The sequence below is a fragment of the Aegilops tauschii genome, chromosome 5 (assembly GCF_002575655.3).
Source record: "Aegilops tauschii subsp. strangulata cultivar AL8/78 chromosome 5, Aet v6.0, whole genome shotgun sequence".
In the NCBI taxonomy this organism is placed as follows: Eukaryota; Viridiplantae; Streptophyta; class Magnoliopsida; order Poales; family Poaceae; genus Aegilops; species Aegilops tauschii.
In genome coordinates this window covers 458,478,333-458,499,013 of record NC_053039.3, presented here as the reverse complement: position 1 = coordinate 458,499,013, position 20,681 = coordinate 458,478,333, and the positions used below count along the sequence as shown (strand labels likewise).

General features: G+C 45.2%; 1 protein-coding gene across 1 annotated transcript; it reads right to left on the bottom strand.

The window, feature by feature from the left end:
- Positions 1 to 2,554: 2,554 nt before the first annotated feature.
- Positions 2,555 to 9,554, bottom strand: LOC109762180 (BTB/POZ domain-containing protein POB1-like). The gene is made up of 5 exons (XM_045228708.1): positions 9,413 to 9,554; positions 3,885 to 4,003; positions 3,748 to 3,811; positions 3,090 to 3,366; positions 2,555 to 2,968 (listed from the first exon to the last, which is right to left on the bottom strand). The coding sequence occupies exons 1-5, from the start codon at positions 9,552 to 9,554 to the stop codon at positions 2,719 to 2,721; spliced, it is 852 nt and encodes a 283-aa protein (XP_045084643.1). The 3' UTR covers positions 2,555 to 2,718.
- Positions 9,555 to 20,681: the final 11,127 nt, after the last annotated feature.

Genomic DNA, 20,681 nt, shown 5'->3' with positions numbered 1-20,681 from the left:
TGGCCCAAACAGGCGCGCTGTGTCTTCTCCCAGCGTGCAGAGCGCATTATAGGGGGCCGGCCCAGATGGAGGATTCCCCCGTGTGAAACGTTTGTTGTCATTTATAGGTGACATCGGTGGGTAATATTTTACAGTTTTGAAGATAATTTATGTGATGTACCGCCAGAAGCACTAATGACTTTTTTATTAGGTGTAGATAGATATAGATATAACGATTTCAAGCGCAGCCTCGGCTTGGAGGGAGTAGTATCCCATCAGCTTGGATGTGACAGTCACATAGTGATCTGCATTTTTCAAAACTTGTAACCTGCCATGTCCTGCTCACTGCCCAGCACATTTTGCATGGTGCAAATGTTGTAAGTTACGGATTTCCCTTGTTCTTTTGGGTGAGCAATCTCAAGAACTGGTATTTGCTTGCTGAGTCACACAGCACCACCACCAGCAATCACATTCCGGTAAAGAGATTGGATACATTCGGCTAGTGAATAAACTTTCTAAAATTCATTTACACTGAAATCCCTTGTATGCAAAGCAACATTCTTGTCGACATTCAACTATACAGCAGTATTCAGTCCTGGGATTACACGTTAAAACATTCCTGTTTCCAGGGAGCACACATGGTTAAATGAAATTTATCGACTGCCAGGAAGTATGTACTAAAATGTTCAATGATACTTTTTTTGAAAATAATGTTCAATGATACTCATCAACTGATGATCACATAACACAGATTCTAGAGATTACACTACACTACACACAATTAGAGAGGAACGTATATCAGCCAACTTAAAACAATAATAAATTAACATGCAGAAACACTCACATGCACCCGAGAATGCCAATATTAGCACGAATCGTACGGAAATGTAACTCGGTATTCAAACAACTATTCAGAGTTCCTAGAGCTCCTTGTACGGCCTGTTGGAAAACCCGCTGTCGGACCTGATTCATTGCACACATAACAGTTTTGATATGCTGAGACGGTGAAACCCCCGGCATCAAATTCGAGATGTTTGCATGCTACAAAACCAGTCATCAAAGGAGAGCAAAACAAAATGCTAGCAAATAACTAGAGCACACAGTTAAGGTTTCCTCATGTTTCAGAATAACAGGGGTTCCTCCTCGCTCGCAAAATGAAAAAGGGACTAGGGCGAGGCACATCAAGCTAGCAGCTGCAACATGCATCCCTAGGGCCTCAGCTTCATGCCCTTATCTTGACATTAACTCGCAGATGGAGTTCATTGTCAACGAAGAAGGGGCTGTTGTCAGCAATGAACTCCGACCAAGGAATACCAAATAGATCACTGCGTCCAACAGCCTCCTCACGATCAGTGGTGAAGGTGCCCTTGTAACAGGTCACAAACGGCAATAACGGCCTTGTCTTTGCGATAGGGAGCTTTTCACGTAAAACAGACGTGACGGCGTAGTTAAATCTTCTACCACCAAGGTCCGTGGCGGTATACAGTTATACTCTACCGCCAGGCACTATGACGGTAAGAAAAAGGGTCAGATCATGAAATTGTTTGAGACTGGGTCAGATCTTGCTTAACTTTCCAAAAAGGGTTAAACAGCGAATTTGGCCGCATGCCGTCCATGTGCACCGCACGGCAACATCACCACCTTGCTCGCTGTCTGTTGTCGTGACTGACTCCTGACTGATCACTCTTGCTAGCTAGTAGTTCAAGAAGAGCTGCGACGCCCACCATCTTCTGTCTGTTCCAAGAGGAACTAGGAATAACTGCAAGTTCAGTGTCCGTCCACCCGTATGAAATGGCCACGCTACAAAATTTCCTTTTCTTTCTTTCTGGTGTCCGATTTCAGGAACTGGTTCTCGTTTGGTGAATGGCATGATGCTAAGGTTTCAGGCCCATGCATTCTTGTACTATCTTTCAATAGGAACCCCGAACCTCAAAGCTCAGGCTCCTGCTTATTTTGTTAGTACTAAGGTGAAAATGCCATAGTAATCTGCATTCAAGGGAACATAAAAATCATCCCAGTTTCAACCATGTACAGAAATACTAATAGGTGAACAACAAGAGCAACCGAAAAGTATACCCAAAAACCATGGCACTTGAAGGTGACTTTCAGTTGTAGTTTGATGGCATTGGCAAGTGTCGGCCTACTCACAGCAGCCACATTCAGGTAACCTGGATACATTAGTCTAACTGAACAAACTAGTGAATAAACTTTCGAAAATTCATTTACATTGAAATCCGAAATCTGCAAAGCAATAGACTTTGTCAACAGTGAACTAGACAAAAGTATTCAGTCCTGGGGTAACCCACATTGCTTCGGTTCCGGTTTCCAGGGAGCACACATTGTTAAAATAAATCTATCTGACTACCAGGAAGTATGTAATAAAACATCCAGCGATAATCAGCAAAAGATCATCACATAACATAGATTTTAAGGATTATACTCCAAATTAGAGAGTCAGCGATATATATCAGCCAACTTACGACGAAGTGTACATAAACTGGCCAGCACGTTCTGTGCGTAGCAGAACACACACATGTGCTGAGATGGTGAACCCCCAGCATCAAATTTTCACATGCTACGTTACAGTCGCCAAAAGGAAGAGCAAATGCTAGCAAATAACTAGAGCATCACAGTTCAGGTTCTGAATGGTTCAAAAGGGCAGGGGCTTCTCCTCGCTCGCAGAAACAGGAAGGGAATAGGGGCAAGGCACATCAAGCTAGTGGCTAAGGCACGCAACCACTACAGCTTCAGAATACTCTTCATGCTTTGTATGAAATCTGACAATAAGGCATTTGCCTTGTGTACACTCACTGTTGGAATTAAAAAAGAACTCAAGATCCTGCGACTTTCCTCCGAATTTGGGTACCATGAACAGGCCCACCTGATCACAAAGTCATAGGCGGCTACTTCAGATGCAACCTCAAGGTCATTCCTTGTCAAGATGGCCATAATCCCAGGGAAAGGGATCCTCATTAGTTCATCTTGGAACCTGACATGAGACAAAACCATGCAATGCCTTGAGATAATGATTTTTTGAGACAACAATGTTCTTTCACTTGAGATAATGAAGGAAAAAAATAGGGTATCTCACTCCAACAGGGGTTACTTACTCCGGGAATTTCTTGTACCTTTCACTTTCAGCAAAGAATTTCTGGGCTGCCTCTTGGAGGGCAGCTGCCATTGAAATGCAACATGGGAGATCTAGGCACCTCACTGCCGATTCTAGGTTCATAGGAAGGTCTATGAGCCGATGACCGCAGAGCTTCATGCAAGAAACAACCTCAAATTTGTCAGCAGCCATCAAGATATCAAGCAGAAGAGTGGGCTCAGTCGGTGTCAACTTTCCACTATACATAAAGCCTAAAAGCTCCATGAAGGCCGTTTCCTCTGTTCCAAATAAGAAATGAAAACAAGGAGGCATCAGGATTAATAAAAAAATTCAATAAATCTCAAACGGAAACACTTAAAAAACACCAAAAAGGGGATAGCTATTTTTTATGCCCAGACGATTATTTAAGCATGACTATTGACTATCAGTAATCAATTGGTAAACCAGTAACGCACAAGAAAATATTCATTTGGCAGTGAGAATAGCCAATTCATTATCAAAGTATAAAAGTGTGGCAGGAAACTCTAAAACAGGCCTCTCTATAATAATCACATTTTTACAAATTAAAAAAAACATAACACAATAATACAATCACAATAGCAAACTAGAGCCATCGATTATAAGAAGATGAAGAAGAGTACATTGCACAGTTGACTTACCTGAATCAGCAATTCTAACTGTTGCATGGGTTTGACCAGATTCTTTCATGCCATTTGAGAAAAGCTAAAAAGCAGGAAGTTTATCAGAAGGATGAGTCAACTGATTATAGAACAAATGCATAGATTGTCAGAATTACCTTCAGAAAGAAAGAACTTTTTGCAGCAAGGATCACCGAACTGACATGTATGGTCTTGACTTGTATTATCGGTGTACCCATCACAGTACAAGAAGAGTCAATATCCTCTTCATCCCCACCTGCGAAAATCGAAGGTCGGATAATATAGAAGAAAATGCAAAGCTAGAGAAGAAGAGGCACGGAACAGAACTACTTGACAAGTTTTTTTGTTCTTAAACTATATGGAACCTCATATTCTCTATGTGCGAGATTCATTTGATCAACCTCAAGAACTGCAAGAAATGTTAAATATCACAAAAACTGGATATACATTGAGTTGCATGAAACATAATAAGCATGCTAATGTAATCATAAATGTTTCCCCAGGGATTCTATTAGAATTTTGTATGACTGCACTCAATAATCAAAGGTAAAGGGGACACTTGCTAATATAATCAGGGAACAATTTCTTCACATGCAAGCATGCATTCAAGAAATAAAAATTTGACAAATCTGTTCTTCTGTTTGTTTTGGACCTTTGGTGCTACGTTTGGAGATATGACAACCGCGGATTCAGTGCAGAGATCAAAGAAAATAATTTTTTCTTGGGAAAGATTGCTGAAGTATTGTGCTGCTTGGATCACACCTACCTACGGGCTACACGGATCATGCATAAACACACATAACCTGTAGGTATCTCACCAGCATATACAGTGTAATACCCCGGATGTAACTTTCCATATTTGTAACTCCAACTCTTGCCATTTTTGGCTATGTGTTATGATATCCCCTCCGTGGTTGGGTTTTGTTTTTCGTTTTGCATTTTGTTCATGTCATGCATCTCATATCATGTCATCATGTGCACCTCATTTGCATACGTGTTCGTCTCATGCATCCGAGCATTTTCCCCGTTGTCCGTTTTGCAATCCGGCACTCCCACCTCCTCCGGCGCACCCCTCTTGTTTCTTTTCGTGAGCGGGTGTTAAACGTTCTCGGAATGGACCGAGGTTTGTCAAGTGGCCTTGGTATACCACCGGTAGACCACCTGTCAAGTTTCGTTCCATTTGGAGGTCGTTTGATGCTCCAACGGTTAACCGAGCAACCGCAATGTCCTTTTGTGTGTTGCAGCAAAACCCCCCTCCAAACAGCCCACAACCCATCTAAGTCCCTTCCATGCTCTAGGTCGTTCGATCACGATCGTGTGGGCGAAAATCGCACTCCATTTGGAGTCTCCTAGCCCCCTCTACCTATAAAAACACCTCCCCCTCCGAAATTTCGCAAAACCACCCCTAACCCTAGCAAAATCGCCCCGCCGCCATCAGACACATTGCCGCCGCCGCCCGCAGCCTACCAGAGGGCGCCACGGCCGGCCCCCGCGGCCCGGTCGCCCCGAGCCCGTGCGCCTCCCCCGCCGCCGTCTTCCTCCGCCGCAGGCCCGCCAGGCCTACGGGGAGCCCGCCCCGGGCCAGATCCCGCGCCGGCGCCCGGCCGCCCGTCCTCTCTGCCGGCGCCGCCGGGCCCGTCGACCCCGCGCCTCCTGCGTCAGCGCCGCCGCGCCCCGCCATCAGCCGCCCCCGCCAGCGCCCGAGCGCGCGCCCCGCCGCCCGACGCCCACCGCCGCCTCCTCTCCCTCGCCGCCCGCGCCTCCTCCGGCCCATCTCCGGCGACCCCGAGCCCTCCAACTCCGGCGCCCTTCCTCCTTCTCTGCTCCGGCGAGCCTCGGCCGCGCCAGATCTCGATCCGACCGACGGTTGACTTTCTTCCCCCCGAAATTCTCCAAGTCCCAGATATTTTACAATATATGGCTCTGTTCATTGCATCATAACTATCTGCATACTGCTCCGTTTTGCATGCATGATATATCGAAATGTTCGCCTCGAGATGCTCTTCATTTTATTCCATTATGCCATGTTCATTTGATTCCATCTTGATGCCCAAATCTCTGGTGCAAGAGTGCTATATGCTGTTAACTGCTGTTGCTTATCAGAACTTGAGGATTTGTTATTTTTGTTGCATTTGATGTGTGCATCTTATGAGTAGGAGCTCTACATGTGTTTTGATGTATGCCATGCCATCTTTACAGAGGTGTATGCCATGTATTTTTGTGATCTCTGTGGTGACTAGCACAAGTATGCAAATTAGGCTTCGCGATGTTTCTGATTTCAGGGACTTCGTATTTTCACTAAGTTTGTTTCTGCTGTTATTTTGTTGCCATGTATCCATGTGGCTACAGAGATATCCATGCTCCTTTTGAGCATGTTCAGTAAGGATGTTTTGTAGATATAGTTGTGCTCTATCCATACATGCCCCTGTTTGTAATTATGGAGTGCCATAGCATGTCTTAATCTTGCTCTACTTTTGCTATAAAATATTTCTGGCAGATTGTTAACATGATATTCAATTTTGCCAAGGTTGTTGTAGTTGTTTCATATATGCTATGAATTTTCTCTTGCCATGGATAGCTTCATAAACATGCCGTCTTGCTGTAGGTATGCTTGTTTTGTCATGATTTACTTTGTGATGAGTGCATCAAGCTCACCAAGATGCCTACATAATGCTGTTACTGCCATGCTCTGTTTTCTGCTAAGTCCGAAACCTGTTAACGAAACTTGCTATGTTTACCTGGTTGCCATCATATCTTCCGGTCCTTTTTGGCTCATAGTAAGTAAGGGATTTTTGTTCTATGCATTTAGTAGATTCATTCCATGCCTTGTTTTTCCATGTGAAGTTCCTGTAGCATATGTTTTGCTTGCTCTGAACATTGCTATCTGATGCTGTTTATGCCATGTCCAGTAATTTCAATGTGTCTGTGAACCTGATATCTTTTGCACTTTTGCCATGCTTGTTTGAACCTGTTATGTTGTGATATAGCCGTAGCTCAGTGTTCATCTTTTGTCAAGCATCCCCTGTAGATTACTGTCATCTGCTTTGTTGCTATTTTGGGGTGCTGTAGCATAGTTACCTGTTGCATTCTAAGTGCCATCATGCTGTTAATCGCAGATTCGTGCCATTTTTGTTTTGCTTGCCATTTGCAAACCGTGTATCCGTTTCCGGTGATCTTTATATCGATTTCGACCGAAATCATATCATCTTTCCAGTGGCATGCTTGGTTTGCCAAGTTACTGCCTTTTTCATCATTTTTCTTCCGGAGCACGCATATGCATCGCATATCATATCCCGCATATCATGCATGTTTTGCATCATGTTGCTTGTGCATTTCCCGTGATTGATTGTGGTTCCGTTGCTTGTGTTCTTGTTTTGGGTAGAGCCGGGAGACGAGTTCGTGAACGAGGAACCTGTTGAGTACGCTTACGAGGATCAAGCTTTCGACAACTCTGAGAACCTTGCAGGCAAGATGACCATACCCTCGAAATCACTTCTATCTTTGCTTTGCTAGTTGTTCGTTCTATTGCCATGCTACGCTACCTACCACTTGCTATATCATGCCTCCCATATTGCCATGTCAAGCCGCTAACCATCCTTTCCTAGCAAACCGTTGTTTGGCTAAGTTACCGCTTTTGCTCAGCCCTTCTTATAGCGTTGTTAGTTGCAGGTGAAGTTGAAGTTGGTTCCATGTTGGAACATGGATATTTTGGAATATCACCATATCTCTTATTTAATTAATGCATCTATATATTTTTGGTAAAGGGTGGAAGGCTAGGCCTTATGCCTGGTGTTTTGTTCCACTCTTGCCGCCCTAGTTTCCGTCATACCGGTATTATGTTCCTTGAGTTTGCGTTCCTTACGCGGTTGGGTGATTTATGGGACCCCCTTGACAGTTCGCCTTGAATAAAACTCCTCCAGCAAGGCCCAACCTTGTTTTTACCATTTGCCACCTAATCCTTTTTCCCTTGGGTTTTCGCGAGCCCGAGGGTCATCTTTATTTAAACCCCCGGACCAGTGCTCCTTCGAGTGCTGGCCCAAACTGGGCGATGTCCGGCGCCCCCTGGGCAACCAAGGTCTATGCCAACCCGACGTCTTGCCCATCCGGTGTGCCCTGAGAATGAGATATGTGCAGCTCCTATCGGGATTTGTCGGCACATTCGGGCGGCTTTGCTGGTCTTGTTTTACCATTGTCGAAATGTCTTGTAAACCGGGATTCCGAGACTGATCGGGTCTTCTTGGGAGAAGGTTTATCCTTCGTTGACCGTGATAGCTTATAATGGGCTAAGTTGGGACACCCCTGCAGGGTATTATCTTTCGAAAGCCGTGCCCACGGTTATGAGGCAGATGGGAATTTGTTAATGTCCGGATGTAGAGAACTTGTCACTTGACTTAATTAAAATACATCAACCGTGTGTGTAGCCGTGATGGTCTCATCTCGGCGGAGTCCGGGAAGTGAACACGGTTTGAGTTATGCATGAACGTAAGTAGTTTCAGGATCACTTCTTGATCATTTCTAGCTTCGCGACCGTTGCGTTGCTTCTCTTCTCGCTCTCATTTGCGTATGTTAGCCACCATATATGCTTAGTGTTTGCTGCAGCTTCACCTCATTACACCATCCTTTCCTATAAGCTTAACTAGTCTTGATCTCGCGGGTGTGAGATTGTTGAGTCCTCGTGGCTCACAGATTCTATCAAAACAGTTGCAGGTGCCGACGATGCCAGTGCAGATGACGCAACCGAGCTCAAGTGGGAGTTCGATGAGGAACGTGGTCGTTACTATGTTTCGTTTCCTGATGATCAGTAGTGGAGCCCAGTTGGGACGATCGGGGATCTAGCATTTGGGGTTATCTTATTTTCATTTGGATTTTGACCGTAGTCGGTCTATGTGTGGATTTTGGATGATGTATGAATTATATTATGTATTGTGTGAAGTGGCGATTGTAAGCCAACTCTCGTTATCCCATTCTTGTTCATTACATGTGATTGTGTAAAGATGACCCTTTTTGCGACAAAACCACAATACGGTTATGCCTCTAAGTCGTGCCTCAACACGTGGGAGATATAGCCGCATCGTGGGTGTTACATACAGACCCATCACATACATACGAAGGGAGTACAAAATAAATTCCAAATCGTTTTAGCTTTTCAGCGGCTATTCTCAACTTAAATATACTGTTCGTATGATGTACAGTAGTTTGAACAGCAATGGTACATCGAAATATGTGGCTACACATCCGCTGCATTGTAATTTGACAAGAATGATGTCAGAGAACTTGAAACACATTTTAGAATAAACCACAACACCTTGAAATCTAATCTAAAACAAACCAAACATAACAAAAAAAACCTTGTATATATTTCATCGCCTTTTCTTAACCACAAATTCTAGAAGAAAAAAAACAGACAGACAAAAGAAACCCCCAGGTAAGCCAGAAAATTTCCCGCAAATCCAGATCCTAATCGCGAGAAATTTACATCCAAGAAACCATGCGAAAACTCGCGTAGCCAGATTTGGAAAGATGGATTATTATTTTTGGAGGCGCTCACAAATCTGGCCGGTACTTTCATGCCGGAACCTATGCTCGTGCTTAGATTAGTGTGACGCTTAGAATCTACTAGCGCTAATGGCTAATACAGACTAGTACTGTAACTGTACGGGCGCACCTTCGTCCCCCTCGCGGCGGCGCTTGCGGCTGGCGGCGACGACCTCTATGCGCAGCACCTTGTTGGAGAAGGTCTCGTTATCAAAGGCGAACTCAAAGCCCGCGTCCACCTCCGGCCCCGTCGACGCGTCTCCTCCGGCCATTCGCGCGGGCAACCACCCTCCCGCCGGCGCTATCACAGGTAATGTTAGTTGTTACCGGCGGCCGTAACCCTAGGTGGCGGCGGAGGAAGGGGAAATGGAGAAAGAGGCAGCAGTGTTGTGCTGAGCCTTGGGACTGTGAGGTGCTCCACTAATAAGAGAGAGGAGAGCGGGGAGGAGAGGAGGGTGGGGAAGTCCCCACGCCATTGATTGTGATTTGACTTCGCCGTGCGGCAGGTAGCGAGACTGACCGCCGCGCCTGTACTCTCCCCCGAAAACTTGAATACCGAGGCGCTCTACCTCCAGGGTGTTAGCAAGCGAAACAGGGTGAGACTTTTTTAAGACTTTTTGCTAAAAGTCTTTAGAAGCACCTTTTTGAGAGTCTTTTTCAAAAAATCCTAGGGACTAAAAAAAGTCTTAGGACTAGAGAATCAAACACCACCTTATTTGTCAAAATCAAGCGTCGGTCGCCACCCGTGCGTGTGTGTTCTACTCGACCGGCCGCATGGCGTGGTGCTCTTCCCTCCACCGACCGCATGCATGCCTTAGGCCAACTGCAACGTGCGCCCCAAAACGCACGGTCGTATTTTTAGGTTTGCGTGCATTTGTGTCGGCAAAATTGATGGAAAAGGGTCCGTGCGTTGTAACAAAAGAAAAAAATCATAATCTTTAATCGCCATGACCACATTTTGTTGCGTCAGCGAGATACACTGTCATTCTCAATTTCGTGAAATCATGACAATTTTTGAAATCATGAGCATTTGTTTAAGCTCATGCACATATTTGAAATTGTGAACATTTTTTAAATTCGTGAACACTTTCGCAATTTTTTGAATTCATGAATTTATAAGTTAGAAATAGTTTTTGAATTTTCAGGATATTTTTCTATTCATGAACATTTTTGAATTCGCAAAACGTCAAAATTTATGAATCCACAAACATTTTATGATTTATTAAATATTTTATTCGAAAATTCTCACTTTTCTAATTTTTAGAACTTTTTTTAAGCCCCAAATTATTTAAAGTAGAAAAAAAGAAAAACAGAAAAGAAAAATATTTAAAAACAAGCCGCCGAGACATGGGCCTGCCCAAACGGGCGTGCTGCGTCTTCTCTCAACGCGTAGAGCACGGTATAGAAGGTCTCTACTACATGGGCCGGCCCAGGCAAGGGATTCCTCTATGTTTTTTTTATCATGACATTGGTGGGTAATATTTTGCAACATTAGGAACAATTTTCTTGATGTACCGCTAGAAGCAATAGGCCCTTTAGTATTACTAGCACTACATCTTTTCTCTAGCACTAGCAAGATGCGAGTGCATTGCACGAAACATCAAGATGCATTTTTTTATAAAACACCTGTTGTGATTGACCCATGCGGGAGTAATCCATGTGTAAAAACTAATGATATCTCGAGAAAGAGGAGAAATAAGGTGAGGAGGAGTGGGGCGTGGTGGCGATTGGTGGTCGGACTGAGCGGGGGCATGGGGATGGATGATGCCTGCATCGGCCACCATGCCAAATTGTTCCAGAGGCTTTCTTTTTTAATTGCTCAACAATGAGGTTGTGGGAGATAAGGATGAACGAGGGAAGGCCTTATCTGCAAATGTGGACAGAGGTGTGGGTATCTTTTTGTAAAATTGCCATACTTTACTTTTTATCCGTCAGATATAAATTGGACGGTCTATATTGCAAAATGGCAGGCACACCATCATCACCAACTCGGATTTTTATAAGAGTAGAGATACATATGTTTATATTTAAATGTTTTTATTTACTAACCATCATTTGTATGTATAGTAGTTTTAACACACAAATATTTGAACATAATTTTATTACTTATGTTTTATAAATATCTTAAATATTTTTATTACTTATGTTTTACCAAATATTTTACATATAATATACAAATTTATATTTAAATGTTTTTATTTACTAACCATCAGGTGTATGTATAATATTTTTAACACACAAATATTTGAACATAACTTTATTACTTATGTCTTACAAATATCTTGAAAAAAATAGCGCGCCTAAAATGGGCCGCAATACATCACCCACTCACTAACAGGTGGGGTCATATACATGGATACGCGTACTATGACTGTCTCTGCATGCTTGAGTCAAGTTAGGTGATCATAAAACCGATGCAAAAAAAAGGTGACGACAAAACTGTATTTTGAAAGTTTTAGCATCAAACTGACATGCGACGCAAGTTCTATACTTCCAGATGATATTACCACTATGAAATAAGTATGTTATAAAAATATATTCATAATGTATTTACTCGTATTGTAGGTGTTGACATTTCTCATAAACCTAGTCAAATTTATAAATAGAAATGTGCGGATGCCGGTGGATATTATGGACTGTGTCGGGGATATATCCCGCGGTATGACCCGGCCGGAAGTATGATCCGGCCGGACTTGGCATTTCACCGATAACCCGGCGGAGAACTAGCGACTCATGGATCTGGCGGCTCATTGGTCAGACAGCTCATGAACCAGACGACTCATGGATGGCCCCGACGGCGGGTCAGATAGAAGACTTGGCCCAAGGCCCAGAAGGCCAGCTCATGGTATGGTGGGCCGGCTTAAGAGGAAAGCGTAAGGAATATTTCCTTACAAAGGAAGCAATACTAGGACTCCACTTGTAATTGAGTAATCCTAATCCTACTAGGACTGGTCATGTAACCCGCCCCTTCAACTTATATAAGGAGGGGCAGGGCACCCCAAAGAGGGGAGAAAAAAGAAACAATCGTTAAGGCTAGACACAACAAAGGGGAGCCGGCTTATGCGGCGTCTCCCCCATGAGCATAATGAGACCTAGCCACAAACAGCATGTAGGGCTTTTACCGGATGATGTTTCCCGGGGCCCGAAGCTGTCTAAATCCTTGTCTTGTGTGTTGCGTCTCTCGTCCCGATCAACCCATCTCAAGCTACGACATAGATGCGTTGGCCTCGCGACTAAGTCCTCACACTAAGGACATCTGCCGTGACAATTCCACGACAGTTGGCGCCCATCGTGGGGCGTGCGCACGGTGGTGTTGAGTTCTTGAAGGGATCTCATCTAGGGTTTCGAGAAGTTCGCAAGTTTTCGGATGAGAAGGAGCCGGTTTGGAAATTCATCAATTCAGTGGGTTTCTGTTACGGACGCACGAGTCAAACAGCAGCAGTCACATGCGCTTTGTCGAATCGTTTTCTGTCATGGAGGCAATAGGAACTTTTTCCGCAGATTTAAAAACAAATCCGGCGACTTATGTTTCTGATTGGAACATGTAACACTGATCAGCCAAGTACCAAAGCCGAAGCATGCAGAGTAATTGGAAAATTATGCCTGCATATCGTCTAAACGGCAGCATAAGGAGAGGAGTCAAGCAAGTCAATGCAAGTTTCGTAACAGGGGCACGTATACGTCCAAAGTCCCAAGCATGCATACTGGTACAACCAAGCAGTGTACACACGCACGTCCTCCAGGGCAAGTCAAATCAAAGAGGGAAAGGAACAAGCCAAATACATCCACTCCACTCAACGTGGAAATCAAAAAGAAGGAAAGGAAGAGGATAGCTATTATACCGGTTTGGACACTTGATTGGATGAGAGTTGGGAAGCCAAGTCAACTACGACCCGGATTCTGCTGTCGCAACTGCACATTGCTGGCCTGTTTTCCGACTGAGCCGGTCTCCGTTGGCAAGCGGCCACTCCGTCCTCAAGTCGGCCTCTGCTAGTGCCTCGCCTGTAAATTGCGTCAGCACGCTTCGCCAACTGCCGCGCTGACCCAACTCTGCCTCGGGTTCTACCCCCAAATCACCATAGTCTCCGTGATGACTCACATCTGTCGCTGCGACTCACCTATCGGGACACCTCCGCCGTCTCGGTCTCTGTTGTAGCTGCGGCTACGCCTCGACCCGCCCAGTTGGCCTTGGCCGTCGATCCGCCGCTTCACTTTTCCGCGGAGCCGCCGTGCCGTTCTAAGCAGCCGGTGTGTTTTTTGGCCACGGCCCACGGCCCTGCCTTCACAAGCCGCCGCAATGTTGTTTCACGACCGGCATTGTTCTGAGTCGCCGCGTGTCCATTGCAAGCTGGCCCACCGTCACTGCACGATACTATGAGGTGCTACCCTTCCTATATATTTTATTAGCACAATTTTTTTTCCAAGAACAATTACTCTGGGCTCTGGTATTTTTTCGCAGGACCATTATTTATTACAAAGGTGTCGCAAAGGAGCGTGTGCCAATATTATTGCACTAGGGCTTGTCCGTGCCATACTGCTGGAGGGATACGTGAGCAAGTCGCCGCCCCCCGCTTCATCAACACACGGGACTGACTCGTCGTTCGTGCCCGCGGCCGGCTCACCCATGTCCGTGACGTTTTTCCAACACCGCTGGCGACTCACCCATCCGCACCGGTTTACAACGCCGCGACCAACTTGTCTGTCCAACAAAAAATACCAGGTGCTATCCTTTCTATGTATTTTATCAGCACATATTAAATCATTTGAGAAAAAATTACTCTGGCCTGTAATATTTTTATGCAGGACGGCTATTAAAAGAAAAAGGGGTGGTATTACACCGCGGAGGCATGTTTGGTTGTGCCGCGCAGCTTCATGGACACGCGTATTGCGGTCCGGTTTACATCAACGCGTCGGCCGACTCGCCCGTCCGCACCACCTTACAACGCCACGGACGACTCGCCCGTCCGCCCTCGCCGTCGGTTCATGCGTCCGCACCGGTTTACAACGCGGAGGACAACTTGCTCGTCCGCACCGGCTTACAACGCCGCGGCCGGCTCATCTGTCTGCTCCCGCGGCCGACTCGACCATGATTGATTTCAGCTTCACCGTGATGATCATCAACTCCGCGGTGGATAATTTCTGGCCTGACATATCAGGTGAAATCAATCCAGTAAATTTTTATATATTGTTTTCTTTAAAAAAGAGCAATTACTCTGGCTTGCGATGTTTTTGATGTAGGACAATTGTTCACTACATCAACACGACGTGGTTGACTCGCCCATCCGCGCGGCTTACCGCGCCGGCGATTGACTCGCCCGACCACACCGGTTTACAACGTCGTGACCAACTCATCTGTCTGTACCACCTCTAATGCTACGGTTGTTTTTTACCATCTGTCTCTCGCGGCCTGGTCTATATCAACATACAGGGCCACACCCGTCTGCGTGAGCTGATTATTGAGTATGAGCAAGTCACTGCTTGGGAAGCCCGGTTTTTCTTCCAACAAAATTGGAGGCAAATTATCATGTATTATCAGCCGCCGTCTGCACTGGATGGTTCAAATGGGCAGGCGCACAAGTCGCCGCCACTACAGTTTGGTTAACTTCAAATAGCCAGTTAGAAGGGACCATTGGCCGAGTTGCTGACACGGCTCATACAGGATCATTTATAACCCGCCGCAGTCACCTCAACCTTCTGTGGATTCACATCGCGCTATCAACACCAATGATATACACCTTATGCTATGGTCAATATGGAGAATCTCAAAGCCAACTCCTCGAGTCGTCTTGAGACTCGGGGGCTACAATGATATGACTCGGCAGCATTGGTCGGTTTCAATGCATTCAAGAACTCCGGGTCATTGGAGGAAAAAATAACCCGGTCCCGGAGGCTACCGCCATATTGGTGAAAATTTAAAGGCCGTCAGAAAATTTCCGGCTTAAAAAGAATGATTCCGGTTTAGATCCGGATCAAGAGACTTGACATCTCCCACAAAGCACTGAAACTCTTAATATCCGGTTTAAAATCCGGTTCAAATGAAATTTATCTGCCACAAAGCTTTGAAGCTTTCAAATCCGGTTCAAAATCCGGTTCAAGGTAAATTTGTCTATCACCAAGCTTTGAAACTCTCAATATCCGGTTTAAGAATTTCCGGTTCAAAAAGAATTTATCTCTCGCAAAGTTCGAGTTCTCAGGAAAAATTAAAGGGACCAAAGAGAGTCTGTTATAAAGCACAACTCAAACATAGGTACCCTGCTTTAATGACCATTGGGAGCTGATCGTATTCGATTTTATTTTTGAAAAAAAAACCCTATATTAATTAATTAATAATGTTATTACAATCATTCATTACAAAATTCGCCACACAGGGCGGAACACTATTAAGAAGAATCCCATCAGATTTATTTATAAAGCTAAACTTCGCAATTTCGTGCGCCACCTTGGCCTGCCGATTAATTTTTGCAATTTTAAAATTCTTGAGCATCGTCAATATACTCAAGGCTTCTTTCTTCAGATCAACGAGCGGAGACCTGTCAAGATTCTCATTTGCAAGGAAAGAACGGACAAAAGCACAATCAGTCTCCAAAATAATGGATTGGTGAAGAGTATGTTGGAAATATGCCCTAGAGGCAATAACAAATTGGTTATTATTATATTTCCATGTTCATGATAATCGTTTATTATCCATGCTAGAATTGTATTGATAGGAAACTCAGATACATGTGTGGATACATAGACAACACCATGTCCCTAGTAAGCCTCTAGTTGACTAGCTCGTTGATCAATAGATGGTTACGGTTTCCTGACCATGGACATTGGATGTCGTTGATAACGGGATCACATCATTAGGAGAATGATGTGATGGACGAGACCCAATCCTAAGCCTAGCACAAGATCGTGTAGTTCGTTTGCTCAGAGCTTTTCTAATGTCAAGTATCAGTTCCTTAGACCATGAGATTGTGCAACTCCCGGATACCGTAGGAATGCTTTGGGTGTACCAAACGTCACAACGTAACTGGGTGGCTATAAAGGTGCACTACAGGTATCTCCGAAAGTGTCTGTTGGGTTGGCACGAATCGAGACTGGGATTTGTCACTCCGTGTAAACGGAGAGGTATCTCTGGGCCCACTCGGTAGGACATCATCATAATGTGCACTATGTGACCAAGGAGTTGATCACGGGATGATGTGAGTTACAGAACGAGTAAAGAGACTTGCCGGTAACGAGATTGAACAAGGTATCGGGATACCGACGATCGAATCTCGGGCAAGTAACATACCGATAGACAAAGGGAATTGTATACGGGATTGATTGAATCCCCGACGTCGTGGTTCATCCGATGAGATCATCGTGGAACATGTGGGAGCCAACATGGGTATCCAGATCCCGCTGTTGGTTATTGACCGGAGAACGTCTCGGTCATGTCTGCATGGTTCCCGAACCCGTAGGGTCTACACACTTAAGGTTCGATGACGCTAGGGTTATAGGGAAAGTTTGTACGTGGTTACCGAATGTTGTTCGGAGTCCCGGATGAGATCCCGGACGTCACGAGGAGTTCCGGAATGGTCCGGAGGTAAAGATTTATATATGGGAAGTCCTGTTTTGGTCACCGGAAAAGTTTCGGGTGATATCGGTAATGTACCGGGACCACCGGGAGGGTCCCGGGGGTCCAACAAGTGGGGCCACCAGCCCCAGAAGGCTGCGTGGGCCAAGTGTGGGAGGGGACCAGCCCCAAGTGGGCTGGTGCGCCCCCCCACCAAGGCCCAAGGCGCATGGGAGAGTGGGAGGGGGCAAACCCTAGGTCCAGATGGGCCTTAGGGCCCATCTAGTGGGGCGCCCCCCCCCTCTCCTCCCCTTGGCCGCCCCCCTTGATGGGATCTAGGGCTGGCCGCCTCCTCTTGGGGTGGGAACCCTAGAGGGGGGCGCAGCCCCCTCCCCCCCTATATATAGTTGAGGTTTGGGCTGCCCAAGACACACGAGAACGTCTCTCTTTCGGCGCAGCCCTACCCCTCTCCCTCCTCCTCCTCTCCCGCGGTGCTTGGCGAAGCCCTGCGGGATTGCCACGCTCCTCCATCACCACCACGCCGTCGTGCTGCTGCTGGATGGAGTCTTCCCCAACCTCTCCCTCTCTCCTTGCTGGATCAAGGCGTGGGAGACGTCACCGGGCTGCATGTGTGTTGAACGCGGAGGCACCGTTCTTCAGCGCTTAGATCGGAACCAACCGCGATCTGAATCGCTACGAGTACGACTCCCTCATCCGCGTTCTTGCAACGCTTCCGCATCGCGATCTACAAGGGTATGTAGATGCACTCCCCTTCCCCTCGTTGCTAGATTACTCCATAGATTGATCTTGGTGATACGTAGAAAATTTTAAATTTCTGCTACGTTCCCCAACAGAGTAATACCTATATAAAGGCCTGCCAGACAAGCACGTAGCTCGGCTTCGTTCACGCTGCAACACTGACCTAGAAAGTTACGAAGAAATAATAACTTCACCAGATGAGTTCCTAACAACCACCCCCACACTGGCCGCACTAATACTCTCCACATAGCTGGCATCAACATTGATCTTGATATAATCATCTGGAGGAGGCTTCCATCCCACCTGTTCTTGTGATGTTGCGAAACCTGGTGTAGCACCTCCCATTTTTCCTTTACCTTTGTTACTAGTAACAACCTCAACAGAGTTGTGACTGGACGTAAAAGAAGACCAATAGTTTACCACAAAAATTGCAGATGCAGCAATGGATTCCTTCCCTTTCCCAAAAATTAAATCATTTCTCAGGTGCCATGCTCGCCAGAACAGAAACAAAACTTGCTCTCTCTGTTGCAAGCTCAAAAAATCCAATAAAATCAATAGCCAATCTGGTCCCGATAATTTGAACCACTCTTCATCAGGAATATTCCACGATTCTCTCAAGGCCAGTCGCAGTGCACGAGCCTTAGGACAAATAACTAGGGCATGAAATGTGCTTTCCTCTTCTACTCCACAAATGGAGCACATACCTGAAGTAATCTGATGGTGCTTAACTCTATTGGTCTGGACCGCCAAGCTATCGGTCGCGGCCCTCCAAGCAAAAATCCTTATCTTTTGAGGGATATTAGCCTTCCAAATTAAATTCCAGAGTCTTCTTTCTCCGCATGGATAGCCACTAGATTGACCCAATTTATCTTGGCTATCCTTCAACTTAAGTGCTAAATTTAGCATAACCCTTTTGGTGTGACCCTGATCGTATTTGAATCAGAGTCGTTAAATATTCTCAAGATCATTAGGGGGCTTCCTGTTCAAACATAGGTCGTATTCGAACCAAAGAGAACATAGCTGTCGGTACCCTCTTGATCGGCACACTACCGAGCTCGCTAGGGGGCTTCTTGATCGTATTCGAATCATAGCTCAACCCCTTTTGGGAACCGACTTTGATCGTATTCGAATCAGAGTCGTTAAAAAAACTCTCAAGATCATTAGGGGGCTTCCTGTTCAAACATAGGTCGTATTCGAACCAAAGAGAACATAGCTGTTGGTACCCTCTTGATTGGCGCAACGCCAAAGCCACTGGGGGCTACATGATCGTATTCGAATCCTAGCTTAACCCCTTTGGAATGGTTTACTGATCGTATTCGAATCAGAAGCCTCAATTTTTCTTTCTATTTGGCTTAAGTTTTTTGAAAGCGATCTTTGATTTTGTCTTAAGACCCTTTTTGTTCATATCTGAAGCATATATGTGGCTTCGATTAACCCGGCTTGACTTTGGATGATAAGTCGCCATCATATGACAATCATAAATATTTGGAAGTCTTGATTTCTAAAGATTGGGTTATCACCCTTACTGCACAGGTCATGTAAACCGGCAGTACAAATTCAATATCACAATGGTTATATGTGAGATATTATGACCCGCCCTGCGGTAAACCGCCAAGAGATCTTGTGATCTACTTGTGTGCAGGATAAGACTATATTTGGGTGGTTACCCGCCCTGGCTTTTGACGTGAAGTCGCCAGGGCATATGTTGTTTAAACTCTGTGCAGGATTTACAGAGCTATGACGTACATAAATGATTAAGTTCAAGACCATCATCAAAGATTGAAATTGGTGTCTCAAAAGGGTTATCAATTCTTGATTTTCTCAAAGGCTATAAGCCGCCGGGTTATAAAAATTCTGGATTACAATGGAGGCGTATTAAATTGCCATCGGCCAAGAGCCGCCGGGTATTTAAACTCCAGATTTACTTATCAACAGATGAGGTATTCAAAGTCGCTTTGGCGCAATGGCTATTATTTTATCAATGGATATGATTTATTCTACAATGGAAGGAATAGTCCCGAGTCGCTGCAGGCTTACGACCCGGCACTTGGGGGCTACATTATTCAAATTGATATTACATCGAATATGCAAGTCCCATGTTACTGCCAGCATGTACCATGGCACTTGGGGGCTAATGCAAAGTCATTTTTTGCTCAACTTATTGAAGACCCGACTCATCACATTCTAAATGAGCCGCCCTTGGGGGGCTACCAATTGCTCCTGTCGAAAATTCAAGGTGCACAAGTCTTAATCCATTATATTGAAAGATCCACTACTCAGTTGGTAGAGTGCAAAGCTCTTAACCTTGTGGACGTGGGTTCAAGCCCCATGGTGGAGATTACATCATATGCTGTTATTATCAATGAATCATATACAAAGTTCCAGCTCGGTAATATCTTACTGACCCGGCCCTTGGGGGCTACACGTTGCTGGTTAAGTTTACATGATCATATTTACAAAGTCCCTGCTCATTATTGCATAATGACCCGGCCCTTGGGGGCTACACTGGTTGAAGTTTTCATGAGCATAAGGCAATTACAAGTCCCAGGTTGCTGCAAGCATGACAACCCGGCACTTGGGGGCTACAGGTGATATGCGTATAAGGAAGAAAAAATCTTCAAATTCTCAGTTTGGAGCAGACCAGATTAACCCGGTGTCTGCAACAATCATAACCCGACATCATTTATTTATAACCCGACAATTTTGGCAATCATAAGCCGGCTGAATATCAGTTGAATATTTCAAGACCAATATTTTTGTTAAGTCAGAGCTTTGAAGGCTGACTCAAATGGATTATTTCTTATAATATTTCTTTACAAGAGCCAATGTCAGCAAATGGATTATGAAGCTGGCCTATTGACCCGGATATTCCAGGAGAAAATGTCAAGGACTTAAGGATGATCAGGTGCCGGCTTATAAGAATATTTAACCCGGAGCACAACTTGTCAAATTTGTTCTTGTGTTTATGTTGCAGGATCAGTTTAACATGGATAAATCCAAATTAAACTGGGGGCTAATGTCGGGGATATACCCCGTGGTATAACCCGGCCGGAAGTATGATCCGGCCGGACTTGGCATTTCACCGATGACCCGGCGG